The sequence below is a fragment of the Mercenaria mercenaria genome, chromosome 5 (assembly GCF_021730395.1).
Source record: "Mercenaria mercenaria strain notata chromosome 5, MADL_Memer_1, whole genome shotgun sequence".
In the NCBI taxonomy this organism is placed as follows: Eukaryota; Metazoa; Mollusca; class Bivalvia; order Venerida; family Veneridae; genus Mercenaria; species Mercenaria mercenaria.
The window spans coordinates 23,885,213-23,901,037 of NC_069365.1; the positions used below are offsets into that span (position 1 = coordinate 23,885,213).

The window sequence follows — 15,825 nt, forward strand, 5'->3', positions numbered from 1 at the left end:
GTTCTTAATTAAACACTCGGAATTAATTACAATAACTTTATGTCCTTTTAGGTCATTCATTCCCTACGTGTTTCATTGTTTCCCTGGCTGCTAAGATTTGCTTTAACAAAAAAAAAAAAAAAAAAAAAAACCCGCACCACACGTATAAATAACAACTAATCATATTCATATGATTAGTTATTTGCTGTCTCAGTGTACATTGCGTGATTAAATACATGTGTTTGAATTATGATAACGCTAGGTTAAACCGAAATAAGAAGTATAAAGGTAAATACCTTCCTGGTTAGAGGGGCCATTTCCATGAACTGCTCAAAGTGAATCAACATTAATATAGGAAGGTAAGTTATTTCTTTAATTGGTGAATTTACCATAATTATCCTTTGCAGATAAAATAATTAAATATACCATACATTCTAAATCACACGCGCAAATATATATATTAAACCATTTCATCTACTGTGTGTGACCAGATTGATAATACCGTACAGGACTTGGATATTCAAGCATTTAACAATAAATTAGCAACTAAATACTTGTCGGTTGAAACAACAATGGTAATTACGAACTGGATGTATTTAAACCACTGATAATAATAAAAAGGTATGTAGATCCTTACTATTGACTCTTGCAGATACACATCAGTGATTAAGACAGACAACCAGGAAGGATAAACATACAAGTTTTATCTCGCATAAACGCCAGCAATTTGAATACATGCAGTGTAAATATCAATCAGTATTTTCTACAATGGATGTGGTGTCAGAAGAAGTGATTGTTGGTCCTTATTTCATTTTATTTAGATTTTAAAACACCTGTAATTAGATAAGCAAAACATTATTTACACCTCGTATTTAGACGCCGAATGAGAATTCACAAAAAGGTATGGGTAGATTTAACGGAAGCATAGAGAAACCCAAACGTGTGTCGTATTACAAACATGTTTAGACCTACGCTAAATTTTATCGTTTCACCGTTACAACCGTTCAAAATTGTGTGAGCTGAATAAAATTGTTAGTACAAGTATGTGTTTTATTTACCAAAGTTTACTTAATACAGTATAAACCAAACTGAACATTGAAAGAGAATTTGATTTCAGTTCAATCAGCGAAAGCATATTACACTTTTCAAATACATTCAATATAGTGTGAAAAAAATATTAAATATTGAAACGCATATGATTTCAAAATATCCTTTTACAAAGTATTATCGGCGGAATCTTATAGAGGGTTACATTTTTCACCTATACAGATGGCAGAAATGGCTGATGACCACGTACCAAACTTTTCCAGTGAAAATGTTGCAATGAAACCTATGAATGCAGAAGCTAGGGCAGACACGTCTCATTTGTTATTAAGGGAACTGGAATATGCGGTTAGCTTGGTTGGTCCTGCTAAGGAAGAAATCACAAAACTTCAGCTGGAGCTCAAAAGGCATCAAGTAAGTAAAATGAAGGAAGATGCAACATGAAAATAAGCAAAACGAAAAGCAATTTTGATTTCATGCGAGTACAAAACTCCAAATATCAGTTCTTTACTTTGCTCCGACTAATATCTAGAAACCAGATGCGAAAAATAAGTAGAGGAATCATCAGAAATTTTGGAACCAGTTCGCTTTGTATATGCGTATGTCTTTCCTTGCACAATATTCGATTATCAGGAAGTGAATTACATTTATATGTTTGAAAGGAAGAAATGAAATATTACTTATCCTTGTCAACTTAAAATATTATTCTCATCTAACAATTTTAATACTTTATTAGATAAAACATGTTGAAATGAGTTTAACAAAAGTTGTTAAATGCATACTTCTGACAACAAGTGTTACGTTTTTGCATGCTTATTACTTAATAGAGAAAATAACTCGTCTGATTGTTTTGCTTTTAATACTTAAAATGTTTTTTTTGGAAAGGTATTAAAATTTTCTTTCTTCTGTTGAGTGGGTTTCCATAGAGTTTATACACCTCCAATAACGTAATGTCTTGATAAGCGAACACATAACAAATTTCACTATAATCAAAAAAGCAGATAACCTATTCTTTCTGTAAACAAATAACAAAAAAAAAGAAAAAAAAGAAAAAAAGAAAACAGAAATGAATGCTGTTTTCTATATTAGGTAATTCCTGAGAGAACAGGGTCGGAGAATGTTGTTGAAATGCAGTATCAGCTTGAAAATGCAAAGAGAGAATGCAAAGATCTGCAAAAGCAGCTTAAAGATGATAAGTATAAAAACGAAACACAGTACAATGACTTACTTGCTGACTTGCAAAACGCAAATGCAAAAATACATGAACTTGAAATATTGAAAAAATCAGTAAGGGAGCAAGAAGAGAATATGCGAGCACATCATAAAGAAGAGATAGATGCTTACAAGGAGGTCAATCAAAGCAACGAAATGCTACTCCAATCGGCTTTAAAAAAGGTAAAACAATCTGAAGAATTTCAGCAACGGCAAGAACAAGATTTTACAAATGATATCAGAAAACAGCAACAGCAAATTGCAAAGCTTACGGCCTCACTACAGAATTTAAAATTGGAGAAAGATAAACTAGAAAAAAGCCTTTCGGATACACAATCAAGGTAACATTGATGTACATATACATTTAGAAAGCGAAACTGTTAATATATATAAAGACAACACAATGAATACATCTTTTCATTAAACATGAAATTTAGACCACTAAATGTAATTTGCTCTTGTATTTTGTTTGACGTTGTTTGTGTATTTTGACTCACACGACGGTAAGACACCTCGGCAAATAAAGGGCGTCAGAATGGCATTTTTACACCCGCAAACACGATAACTCGATAAAAATGTATTTGCCGTGCTGGCGACATTTATTTGTCGTTACGTCATGCAAAATCTCTCAAGTTGTCGTATTGCTTGAAACTGTTTTATTTGATTGAACACCTATTTATACAAGTACATATCAAACGACGTTGTATAAGAAGTTTTAATCTTTAAAACGTAAAAGTCATGTTGATTACTAAACACAACAAATATGTCAATTACGCGAAAAACAATACACTTAACTGAATAAAGGTAGTGTCATGACGTAACGTCATTTATCTTGATAATTTGGAATTAAGCGTGGACTCGGCTTACGGTTATGAATAAATGGCAACATTCATGAGTAGAATTATTAAAACGGCAATGTTACTATCTGTTTAAAGGTAAAATATGATATTAAAATGTTTGCCACGTTAAACATGTATTATACGCGTGACAATGGCCCAGCAAATTATTGCACATGTAACAATACTCTTTTTTATTTTGTGTTTAGGCTGAGTAAGTTGATGGGAGACAAGCTTTCTGATAACAACCCTGATATTGCCGATCTCAGTGACAATAACCGACCAACTAAGTTAGCAGAAAAGTATCAAGAACTGTACGACAATCAGTGGACTGACGCTTACGAAGTTGCAGAGGATTACTTTCCTGACAAATCAGAACATTATAGGATAAAAGTGTTGCTTCAAATTTTAATGGTATTATATTTAGATTTTGTACTTTTTCGACCTTTTATATAATTCGTTTAATACGAAATAAATACGGGTACCAGCATGCATCCTTAAAGTAACTGATAACTATGTTAAAGGAGAGAGTCTGCCTGTATTATCACAAATCCTTACATCCTTTTTTGTTGTTTAGGGTTAGGAACCCAAAGATCAATGGTGCCAGATATCCTAATGCTATTGATAAAAGTTGTAAATCACTGTTTGTTTCACAGTTTTAAATTGCACTCTGCTTAGCAACTCACCATATCACCATCATAATAACAGCTTATCTTATTCATAACCCTATACATGTGTTGTGATTTACATGTACACAGAATACAAAGACAAAGTTATACAACGAAACAAACAAATGAATGAAGAAAGTGGGGCACCGCCTCCGAACGGTCAGTAGCACAAACCGTTCTTGAGAGCATTCACTGGTATATGGTGCGAAAATAACCCACTATGTTTCAATGTTAGTGTTAAAACATTAAAACAAAAACTAAAGAACCATAAACACATATTGTTTCCCTCTCCTCATCCCACTCCATTTTCGACCACATTACACACTGATTCGTAAGTAAAATTATATTATATTTCCTGTATACTGTCTTTCTGTTACTTTATATTTTCCCTAAGATCTCACATTCACATACTCTTCTACCGCAGAAACCCAAACCCGAACGTAATGCTTTTGTTTTGTTTCTTATTGTGTCTAAAAAGTTCCTTGCACAGTCCTGCAAGTCAGTCGTTGTATTTTATTTGAATTGTAGAAAGTATATAGCCATTGTGCGCAAGAAATCAAAAGACAGGACAAGGAATTGTTGCAGGCCATGTACAGAACAAGTTCGATCGAAAAGGTATAGTCTGAACGACACTGTTAACGCTACATTTAAAGTTTTACAAATTTCTTTAACACTGCACCCGCGTTTTGTACGAAATTTAGCGTAGCAAGGAACAATATAACAATCAGCTTCTATCTAATTTTGTTAAATGCGTTTAAAAGTTTTTGAAATAGAGCCAACAAAAGAGATAATACGAAATGTCAAAAGTCTCAAAATTCGAATTAGTTAATGATCGCGCAATGGTGTACTTGAAAGCAAATATACATATGTATCTGTACTCAGGTTCTCGGTAAGCCTGAATAAATGCGGCTGTATTTAATATTTCAATTGTGGAATGATGAACAATAAAAACAATGGTCGTATGCTACAACGCATCTGTAGAGATTATTTGCTATACATGCGTAACCTGTGCAGAGCAGCCATTGACTAGGTGTTTAAAGATTAAGATGTATGACTATTCACGTCAAATGTGGTTCTGGGCCAGAGCTTTTTTACGGAAATATTACAGAAACATCATCATTTATGCCTTTTGGATTGTTTCGTCCAAATACCCATACTCCTGCAAATATTTTATTTTCATACAGTTTTATTGTTAACGGTCTAAACATTTGTTGTTATTTTGGATATTTTAAACATTTTATATTATGTATTTGATTTAAAATACAAAAGAATGAAAACATTAAGTTGAGATCAACAAAATACGTGATTTATCTTCCGCAGTTGACATAAATTACACTTGAAGAAAAAGAGTTTCTATCCAACAACCCATACAATAATTATCAAAATACACAGTTACATTAAGATAGTTCTGCACGAGTGACGGTATAACGCTATTTAAAACATAAAATAACGCCTGGTAACCGTTATAACGGTAGCATAGAGGTAGCCTGCAATATATCATATCCCATGCATTAAAGTTAAACAGTCAGTGCTACTGTTTCTTAATGTTAATTATAACAAAAGTTTTGATGTAAAATAACTCATAGTTAAACCTTAAAATAATCAGCAATGTAAGGACTCCGATTGACGAGTAGTGAAAAATTAAAAACATTTCATTTGGACGTAAGATTGAAAATACATCTGTATATAAATCTACAACTATGAAAAAGATTAATTAAATTCTACGTTATGAGACTTTTTCCATCCGCGTAAATTCCACCAACAGTGCGATATGTCCAAAACGCCCATTGTAAAAATAGACTAGAGAACGAATATTTTCAAATTGGTTTTGCAGAAAACAAACACACGGATTGGCTGAATTTCTTTCGTAAACAATGATGCTTTAAAAAAAATATGCTTTAATAAAATTCTACATTGTAGAACACATTGTAGAACAATATTTGATTTAAATGTGCAGATCTACCTTAAACTCTATCATGCGCTGATTTGATACTGTTTAAAGTTATAGAGACTATAAAATAAAGCCTAATAAGTAACGTTAAGTGTAGAGTAAAGTTATTCTCCACAGCGAAGTTATTGGCGACTCATTGCCCTAAAATTTGAAAATCACAAACTTTTTATACCAAAATTGAAAATTATTTATACTATTGTCTATTAGGTTTAAAATGGAGACAAAACAGTGCAATGATTGGAAACGTTGACATTTGATCGTAGTGAACATTGAACTTGAATAAAGCGAGACGTTACATCTACAGTTGCAGACATTTTCGCAGTAGGTCAATCATATGCGAAAGCAGAATAAGACCAAATAAGACACTGTCCTAAAATGTTACATTCTTGCGTTAAAATGTATCTACACAGAGCAGCTAAGGATTATAATCTGGTGTTATAACTTTACTGACCAGTGTTACCTTAGTGTTACCTTAACAATGTCGTAAATATAACCTCGTAAATTCAGTGATATCGTAAGTTTCGAGTTAGCCACCCCTGAACTTTATAGAAATTAATACATAATCATTTTACGGAAACAGGCGCACAAGACATGTACTAACAATGAATTCACAAATGTGTATTGCCACTGGTGGCATATACATCTTTTTGTAGAGAAAGTGGGAAACATATAGTGTTTTAGTAAATAGAAATGTACTAATCAATATTTTATGCTCGTAGAATGGTTACTGTGGTAGTATTCGCTGGGTTTGAGTCATCACATATTGACATTGCAAATTTTTTATACATGTATTTCCTGGAAATTTTAACTTTACAAACATGTTATTTCTGTTAAAAGATAAGTCATGCATATATGATTGTAGCGATATATGTTACACGATTTGTCAGTTGTATCCGATTTGAATGGTACGTAATACGTAATGAACCTCATCTCCAGAATCAGTTCAAGAGCACAGAACCCATTTACATTCCTTGAGTGGTAAAATGTCTGACGGAATGAAAATCACTTTGTCCATTAAAAGTCTAATTAAGCGATTCCATGTGGAGACAATTTTGCTTATAAACACGTTTCAGTACAATTATGACAGTTGAAATCTTTTTGAATCCTCTTAATATCCAACTTATAGCAAAAAGTAATGCTTAAATGAAAATGGAAACATATATTCGACACAAGCTGTCAATGGAAAAATATGGACCGCTATTTGTAAATGCAATGCTCTTTCTAAAGCGAAACAATTCCATTGGAAGTTTTTTATCTTACGATTTGTACATAACATCAGTTAGATTTGATGATTTTTTATCATTTCCTAGGAAAGTAGCAAACATTTAAAGGTAACATTCGTGGTATGGTAATCAATACGGGAAATATATGGGAAAGGTATCACCGCCAAGGAACATTTAAAGGAGAAATCCGAAAGAAAGAGAAAATACATATATCCGAGTTCTATTTTTCTCCCCTTATGTATCAAGGACATTTTACTGGACACTGAATAATACAGAAATACTGTCAACATAAAACAAACTATATATGTATACCTTCCATTTAAACTGATAACAGACAGATCGCAGCAGTGGTCAGTAAAAGGTGACAAAAGTTTTAATGACAAAGAGTATACGCGATAGTATTGATTTTTATTCGAAGTCAAATGAGTAATGGGTATATTGCTTTATAGGTTGTTGTATTATTGATCTTCAGAACCTCATAGTAGCATATAGGGGATACCAATTTGTGAGCGTGATCATTCCATGAACGCCTAAAAATAATTTGTATGCTTTTATTTCAGACAAGCCAGGATTTACCTGTGACAATGAAATCGCTTCTGAAGGAGATAAAACGTTTGGCTGCCCCTGATGCCATTGGGAATTTAACTGAGGTCAGTAATTTTTTACTAATATTTCATAACATTCTTGTTCTCTAATCGCCATATGATTATTAGAATTTTACACTTATAAACTATCAAAACATTGAAGGTATCGTTGTTTGGAAAACACCCCATTTTTCTTCTTCTCTTTTCCCCCACGTACTTGTTTTGAAATATAGAGAATCAGTACCAAATAGTCGTGTTTTGTTTTTTCAAATATTTTGTTTAATTCAAGTTGTTTGGTCGTATTTCACCTGTGCGTATATAAGCCATCATTTTAATTTGTGGGCATGAAATGTCATGGTTCTGGCCAAAAATAGACTACTTTAGGGGATATGAATTAGTTGATTTCAAGTTTTGAAGATAAAATGAATGGAAATTTTAAATGTTCGTTGGGATTTAATTTTGCGGAATGACATATCCTGCGGAAACCCACGGACATTAGACTTCACAAATATAAAAAAACTTGCGAAAAGCCTTTTCCAATGAATGATGCAAACACTAAAATGCCTTCTTATTTCAATTCTTTCAGGGATACTTACAGGATTATACAAAGACATCATTTGGAGAATTTAATTTGAAAGTAAAGGATTTTGTGCGTGAATGCATCACTATATGTTGGTTAATGGTTTGTCAAGAGCCCCCACTTGTTTTTCACTTGAATGTGCAAAAGGGCGAACAGTTTGACAACAATAAATATAAACATTATACATTGACTGGGACGGTTATTGACTATGTTGTTTGGCCGGCACTTCTGCTTCATCAAGAAGGGTCTGTACTTTGCAAAGGTGTTGTACAATGCACAAAATCAATCCAAGGCTCGAAGTCTGTAAAGGTTCGTTCACGCCAGGTAGACGCTGCAGGAATTGGTATTCCAACCGGATCAGTACGTTTAACTAGCAGTGAAACACCAATTGATACAACAAAGTGGTATTCAGATGGTAACTTCAATGTTTTATGCAACACAACCGATTTGAGTTCAACAGACACAGATAATACGAACAACTCAGGCCAGAAACAAACTCAGTCAAATGAAAGTATCACAAATCCACCGGATCAACGTAAATTTGCATCGAAGGAAACAAACAATTCAGCAGATACAAAAGGTCTGAAATCAAAGCTTCAGCAGCCAGCAAGAATGAATGAACAACCAAGTCGAAACCAGGATCCTTCACAACATTCTGGTAACTCTACAGAAAAGACAAAAAATGATCACAAGACAAACCAGCCATTGAATCAATATCGCAGTGAAGCTAAGGTACACTTACATACGACCAAACATGGAGGTATATCCCAACATCAGTCAAGCGTGGAGCATTCTCCTGATTCAAAATATGACAATTTTCAACAGAAACAGCCAACAGCAGCTAGTATCTATCAACAAAGTCAGCCTGCAACACGTAACAAAAACCAGAGTCAGCCCTCACCTACAGCTGACAAGAAATATCAGAATCTTCATGCAGTTAATACAAACCGTGATACCAATCCTGAAGCTGTCAGCTACCACCAAAATCAAAATGCAGCTGGAAACTACCAACAAAATCCGCATGCAGCTAATAGCTACCAACAGAGTCAGCATGTAGCTAGTAATTCGTTTCATGATCAACCTGTAGCTGGTAGCTTCCTACAGAATCAACCTGCAGCTGGTAGCTACCAACAGAATCAACCTGCAGCTGGTAGCTACCAACAGAATCAACCTGCAGCTGGTAGCTACCAACAGAATCAACCTGCAGCTGGTAGCTACCAACAGAATCAACCTGCAGCTGGTAGCTACCAACAGAATCAACCTGCAGCTGGTAGCTACCAACAAAATCAACCTGCAGCTTGTAGCTACCAACAGAAGCAACCTGCAGTTGGTAGCTACCAACAGAATCAACCTGCAGCTGGTAGCTACCAACAGAGTCCGCAAAATGCAAGCTTTAATGGATCGACACAATATCCAACACAGCAGTATTCGGGAAGTCACCAGCAGAATCAAACAAAATTCTCCCAGTTTCCACAGTCATCGTCATCCAATGATCAGGGTATCTATCAACCACTACCATATAACTTTCAGACATCTACTGCACAATATCCTGCTCATTTAATTCCCACAAAAGAGGAATATGACTCATTTATATGGTATAGTTACACAAATCCATATTCAGCTAGATCCTTCATGGGTGCACAACTATATGACAAGTGCAGCAACTACGTAGCCTGGTTAAGGTATAGGATCCCTAATAGTAATGTTTGAAAAATGACATTTGTTTGGTATATTCTTAAAGTTGACCATGTTTCGCACTGTGTTGCAAATTTTTAACAACTTTTACCGTGCCGATTTTTGTAAATTTTGTATAATTTATGGTATTTCCTCAAGCTGAAGTAGAGACAAATTTCAATGTGATTGTCACTATCTAAAACGTTTGCAGAGAATTCGTTACAGCATTAAATTTGATAATCAAACTATTGTTAAACAATTATAAAACACAAAATAAAACTGTAAATATCATTTTTTTCTAGGGTGCCTCAAGTAAACAGATTTAATGAGACAGAGATCTAACTCCAACATTGAAAATTTAAGGTCGAATCCTGTGGATCTGTTCTGAATTTTGCTCACTTCATTCAAAAATAACCTTTGGGCAAAAGTAAAACTTACCTGCATTTCTTCCACAATATGTAGTCTCAAGAATGAAGGCAAAACAGAAAACTTTTACCGCATGTAACTCAGCATTTTTAAAGATGCCCAACTCTACCCCTCCTGATTCAGAGTTAAATTCACTTTTAACAGCAAGAAATCGCTTATAAAATGAAAACTTTCCACTTTAGTACAATACATCCATAATAAGTCTTGAAAGAAGTAAAAACTTACTAGAAAAAAAGGAAAATATGGAAAAAAAAATTTGATCCCAGTGGGGCTTGAACTTCGCCCCCCGCCCCCTCTCCCTTAAAAATTGCAGTCAAAGTAGGTTTATGGTAGGAATTGAATACTCTAAAAAAATGAGGTACTCTATTACGGGTCCAATACCTTAAAGTCAATACAATACACTGTAAAAGGAAATGAAATTTTGCCGGGGAAATATTAACCTTTTAAAATGAGAAAATGAAACTGGTTTAATATAGAAGTTAGATTTTTAATATCCCTTGCGACCCTGGTAATAATATCGCTAAACATTACCAGTGCTGTAAAACCCAGTTTTATAATTATGTTCTTGAGACAATATTATCCTAGCATAAAACTCAGTTCAGTGACTTTTTACAAGTATATGTCGTCACATTAAGAAAATGAACGTCTTGCAGGAAAATACTTATTTGCGAACCGCGTTTATAACGGAAGGTATGGATTTAACAAAGTCACAGGGGACTCTTACCCCAACATCTTTAAGTACAAGCTCAAGTTCTTTACACATATATTTTCTAACTAATACTATCTGCAAATTAGTATGAGATTTCCTCGAAGGACATCTGCTTAATTTTTGGAAAGCTGTCCAAAACTTACTACCACTCACATTCATTAAATATTGTTTTAAAGACAATTACTTTAGCAGTACAAATCAGTAGGCCAATTGGCAACATACTTTACTACTTGAAAGGTTAAGTGTTTTTTGTTTTCATTTTATTTTTCCTTTAGATGTTTTCGGGGTTTTTTTCTCCATATAAAATCAATTGTGTGGAATACACTTAAATTTAGCAAAATGAAATGTAGATTTATACATTTTCAGATTACAAATATTATTTTGAAACGCCTTGTCCTCGCTTTTTGAATGTTCGCTTTTTTGTGCTTGTAGTCAATATTTAGTAAACGTAATGATATATATTTTTATTCTGTTTCTATCAACCAAAATTGTTGCGTGTTATACCGGCAGTTCGGTTTTAATTCCGCGGCCTCAACGGTCAGTGGATTGAGACCGGTGAAAAAAATGCCATAAAATGTCACATTTAACTTTTCTTTTTTGATGCTGCTCATTTTTACCACGGTTAGAGTTTGAATGTCAAAGTCCTGATTGGGCGAGTTTTCATATTTTTTTACGACTTCCAATAGTCGTATAGCAACTACCACATCAATATTTGATTCAGCAAAACGGTCTCTTTGTTTTCTTCAATTGATCTAGTAAAGTACAATTATAGATAAATCATGAATCTATATCTTGAAAACCTACCTGAGTATGTCCTTAACTTGTAGAGATATGTCATAGGTCATAAAATAAGAATTATCAAATGTCTACAGTATCAATACAATTTATATATGATATTCCAATATTTTATGATGCATTCTCCTCTACGACCTATACATCCCAACACAATAATCTACTGACGGATGCCGTACCATACTAATCCTATAACGTCACATAACCCTTCCCGTGAACCCCTTTGTTATTGTTGTCCGCCATTATCTAATAGATAGATTGATAGGCATTGTATAGCAATAAATATATTATATATATATTTCCAGGTACGTTCATATAATATGTAATACACACTATATATGTAATGTCTTAGTTAAGTCATATATTGTTTTATACTGCAGTTGTATTATGTTTTTAATGAGAAATCGTATGTAATGTTTTACGTAAACCCTTTTGTTATTGTTGTCCGCCATTATCTAATAGATAGATTGATAGGCATTGTATAGCAATAAATATATTATATATATATATTTCCAGACTTCCTCATACAGAACCCATTGCACATAAAAGTCCCCCGTGACTTTTGGCGCTCAAGAAAGGAGTATGAGCAAAGTCTACGATACTTTGACTTATTAAGATTATGGACTATTCAAGACTTGAAAAAGGACAGGTTAGATTTGGGTTTTCCCCTACACCTGTGTTTTCCTGGATTTCCCCAGATAATATATAGACTAGTGACGTCACAACCATATACCGACCAAGCCATTGGATAGTTCTATACGGATAATAGGAATTCCCTATATTTGTAAACATTGACTCGTGCGCACGCATTGGAATCGTTGGGTACCCGAACTAAGAAGTAAGCAGCTGCAGCATTTGTCGGTCCGTCGTCGTACTTGAAGGCCTTAATCGTCGTTGGAGCCATCACAGTCGTCGTCAACGGATATAGAATGGATTCGTGCCATGGAAACATTGTGATTTTCAAAGTTTGATACTTTGACAGGTGTGACATAAACAATAACATTGAAACTTTTGAATTTGGTGTGTAGTGTATAAATCTGGATTAGAAATATTTTTATGGATTATATATTGATGGATATACATGTAACTGGTAAGAAGTTTTAGTTGAGATTTTATAATTTTACAAACGTACTTGATTTTGACACTAGGCTGTCAAATTTGACAGGTGGTTCTACCCTCATGTGACTGTGTGAATAAACACTATAGTATAGCATTTGATGCTTATAGTTGAAAATTTAGTTAGAATATCTGCTAAGTGTTATAGTTTTGTTGGCGGCTGATAAATTTTTGCAAAGGTACACTGGCACAATAAAACGTCTAACACCTGCCTTTCAAAACACTACCTTTCCAATATTATCGATAAATCCTATAGTTATTGGTGTATAATCCATAAGCACTCATAGCGCAGTCGGTTAGAGTGTTGTCCAGAAAAGTTGAGAACAGATTTGAGGTACAGTAGGTGTTGGTTCGATTCCAGCTCGGGCCTTGAAATTGTTTTTTTGTGTCAATATTTTTTAATATTTATTTTCTGTGTGTATCAAGGTATTATCTCAAGCAATACAGTAGTATCATACGATATAATTTATTTATATTGTATGATAATAAATTCATTACCGGCGCGTACAAATATGTGATCACAGCGGTATTTTGAACACGGAATTTTCGTACAAGACAGGTTTATTATTTTCTGAAGATATTATTTTTTGATTGAATTCAGAGAAAGATATCTTATAAGAAGATAAATAATTTAGAACATTGCTTTCGATATCAGTCGGGACATTGTTCTTTAATATAATCATATTATTGGAAAGTTGTGATAGTTATTTGATTGCACTCGATAAATCTGGGCGCGTTAATACGGTCGATATTTATCGAGTGTATATAACACAGCCTGCGTAGCTCAGTGGATAGCGCGTCGGACTACGAAGCGAGAGATCGCGCGTTCGAAACTCAGTCGGAGAAAATATTATTTATTTTTTTTTTTGTGTGTATACTAAATATATACAGAAGTATATATTCTGTATTAAATTTTTTTTAATAACTTTTATATTCCTCTATGAAGAATATCGTTTGATATTTTCATAGGGTTATATAGGATATATTGTAAGGATCCTAGGAGTTACTTTTCTCTCTACAATTCACACACATATTTTTACATTTCAAGACAACACATAAAACATACAATATTTAAAGTTCAAAAATAAAACAATAATCAAAGTTGTGATATTGACATTTGATACATACATACATACAATGAATAAATAGCGTTTATAAGTGAAACTTGGAAACTGATAGGTCAATATTAGTACAGTGCTGAAAGCGTTTATAGGTGAAATTTGAAAGGTTGAAAAGAAACAGCTGAAACTTGGAAACTAATACGTGAAGTATTAGTGCAGTGCTGAAAGTACATACATTGAATAAAATGTGTATAGAAGTAGAATAAATTGAAGACTGAATGAAAGTGAAAGCTCAATGTACAATAAATAGGCTTTGCAAAGTGAAAGGAAATATTATTGATCATTGATCATTTAGTACTGAATGAAATTGAATTGAAGTGAAATTGAAAAGTGAACATAAAGCAATTAGTACAGGCTGAAAATAAAAACAAGTTGATAGAAAGAGTATTGATCAAAGTGAGCATATAAGTGTTGCTGTATGAAGTTCTGAGAAAACTTTAATATGTCACTTTGAAAAAGGAACATAAGTGAAATATCAAATGTTGGAGTTAACGGAATTTATATAGCTATATGTTGAAAACATAATATTAAGAATAGGCTGAAAATTTATAATTCAGTAAAGGAGTTAGACACTTAGTGGTACAATAAAACATTTGCATATAATTCCGGGTATTATATGAACAAGTTTTGAACAGAATATTGTGTGAAGTGATAAAAATAAAGTGAATGTGATGTGATATTTTGCATAATCAGTCGCAACTAAAGTGAACACAAACAAGCGTAATAAAGAAAACGTGTATAACAGTATAGTGATCGGTTGGTTTGGTGAAATTGATAGTGACATTGTGAAAGGTTGTTGTGAACTTAGAATATATAAGAGATGGCTGAATATATTTCACCGTATGATTTACGCAGACTTACGTTAGAAAGGAGAAGAAAACAAGCACTTCTAGAAGAAGCCATTAGAAAGGAGGAAGAAGTAAAGGAAAGGGAGAAAATGCTTTAACAAGAGAGGTTGAAAAACCTTCAAATGCAAAGAGAATTGCTAATACAACAAAGGAGAGACTTGCGAGTCGACAGAGAAGATAAAGAGGATATAAACCCAAATGAAGAAGAAAGTATATATGAGTATTTGAGCGAACACGGTTTACCCCTGGATAATTTAGCAATTGTAGATGAGTTAGATTTTGAAGAGGGAGAAGCACTTTGTAATTCAACATACGAAGAAGCAAGTATTGCAAAGAGTCTTTCAGGTGTAGAAAATCCAGAGAAAGAAATCAATTTATCAGGCGAAATTGAAAGACTTGATATAATGTTGCAGTCATTCAGACATGAGGATGGTTTTGTAAATGATAAAGATGAACATACTGATTCAAGAGACTTTACTGTACACAAAGAAATATCTACCAATGAAATTGGAGATACTTTCAAAGTATACCCTGAACAAATCCATTATCAGAATACTGAAGCTGAAACAAATAAATATATTGAAAAAGATCAAGTGCCAAATGAAACTGTATCAAACAGCATAAGTCATAGAATGACTCATAAACCAGAAAATCCTGTAATAGATAGAGATATGGTTAACGACAATGTACATACAGGATACAGTAGAAACCAACAGAGGAGTAGAATAGAAGAAGATACTGCGAATCTAGAAGAAGAAATAGCGACAGAAATGTCTGCAAAGAAACAAGATGTTGAAATAGATCAATACTCGAAAGCAACAAAAGTGAATTACACAAAGGCTGAATTGTTAGAAAGAGTTAGGAAAAGAATTAGAGGAAGTAAATAATAGACAGTTAACAAGAGGAGAAGAGAATAAAGGTAGAGGACATGTTGAAAGGTTTCAGACAGAAACAAAGATTGGTATAAGTACCAAAGGACCTTCACAGTCATCAAGTCATAAAGCATATAAACAAAGAACAGATGAAAGTGTTCTTAGAAATGTTAACGATATAGATAGATGC

The 15,825-nt window shown here is 33.5% G+C and overlaps 1 protein-coding gene across 2 annotated transcripts; it reads left to right on the forward strand.

Moving 5' to 3' along the window:
- Positions 1 to 224: 224 nt before the first annotated feature.
- Positions 225 to 14,868, forward strand: LOC123556660 (uncharacterized). 2 transcript variants are annotated; one of them, XM_053542922.1, is made up of 7 exons: positions 225 to 338; positions 1,249 to 1,437; positions 2,113 to 2,576; positions 3,281 to 3,485; positions 4,268 to 4,354; positions 7,474 to 7,563; positions 8,084 to 14,868. In XM_053542922.1, exons 2-7 carry the CDS (start codon positions 1,249 to 1,251, stop codon positions 9,785 to 9,787), a joined length of 2,739 nt encoding a protein of 912 aa, XP_053398897.1. In that variant the 5' UTR covers positions 225 to 338; the 3' UTR covers positions 9,788 to 14,868. The 2 variants fall into 2 exon arrangements, with proteins under 2 accessions (XP_053398897.1, XP_053398896.1); XM_053542921.1 differs by lacking the exon at positions 225 to 338 and adding an exon at positions 543 to 721.
- The last annotated feature ends 957 nt before the right edge of the window (positions 14,869 to 15,825 follow it).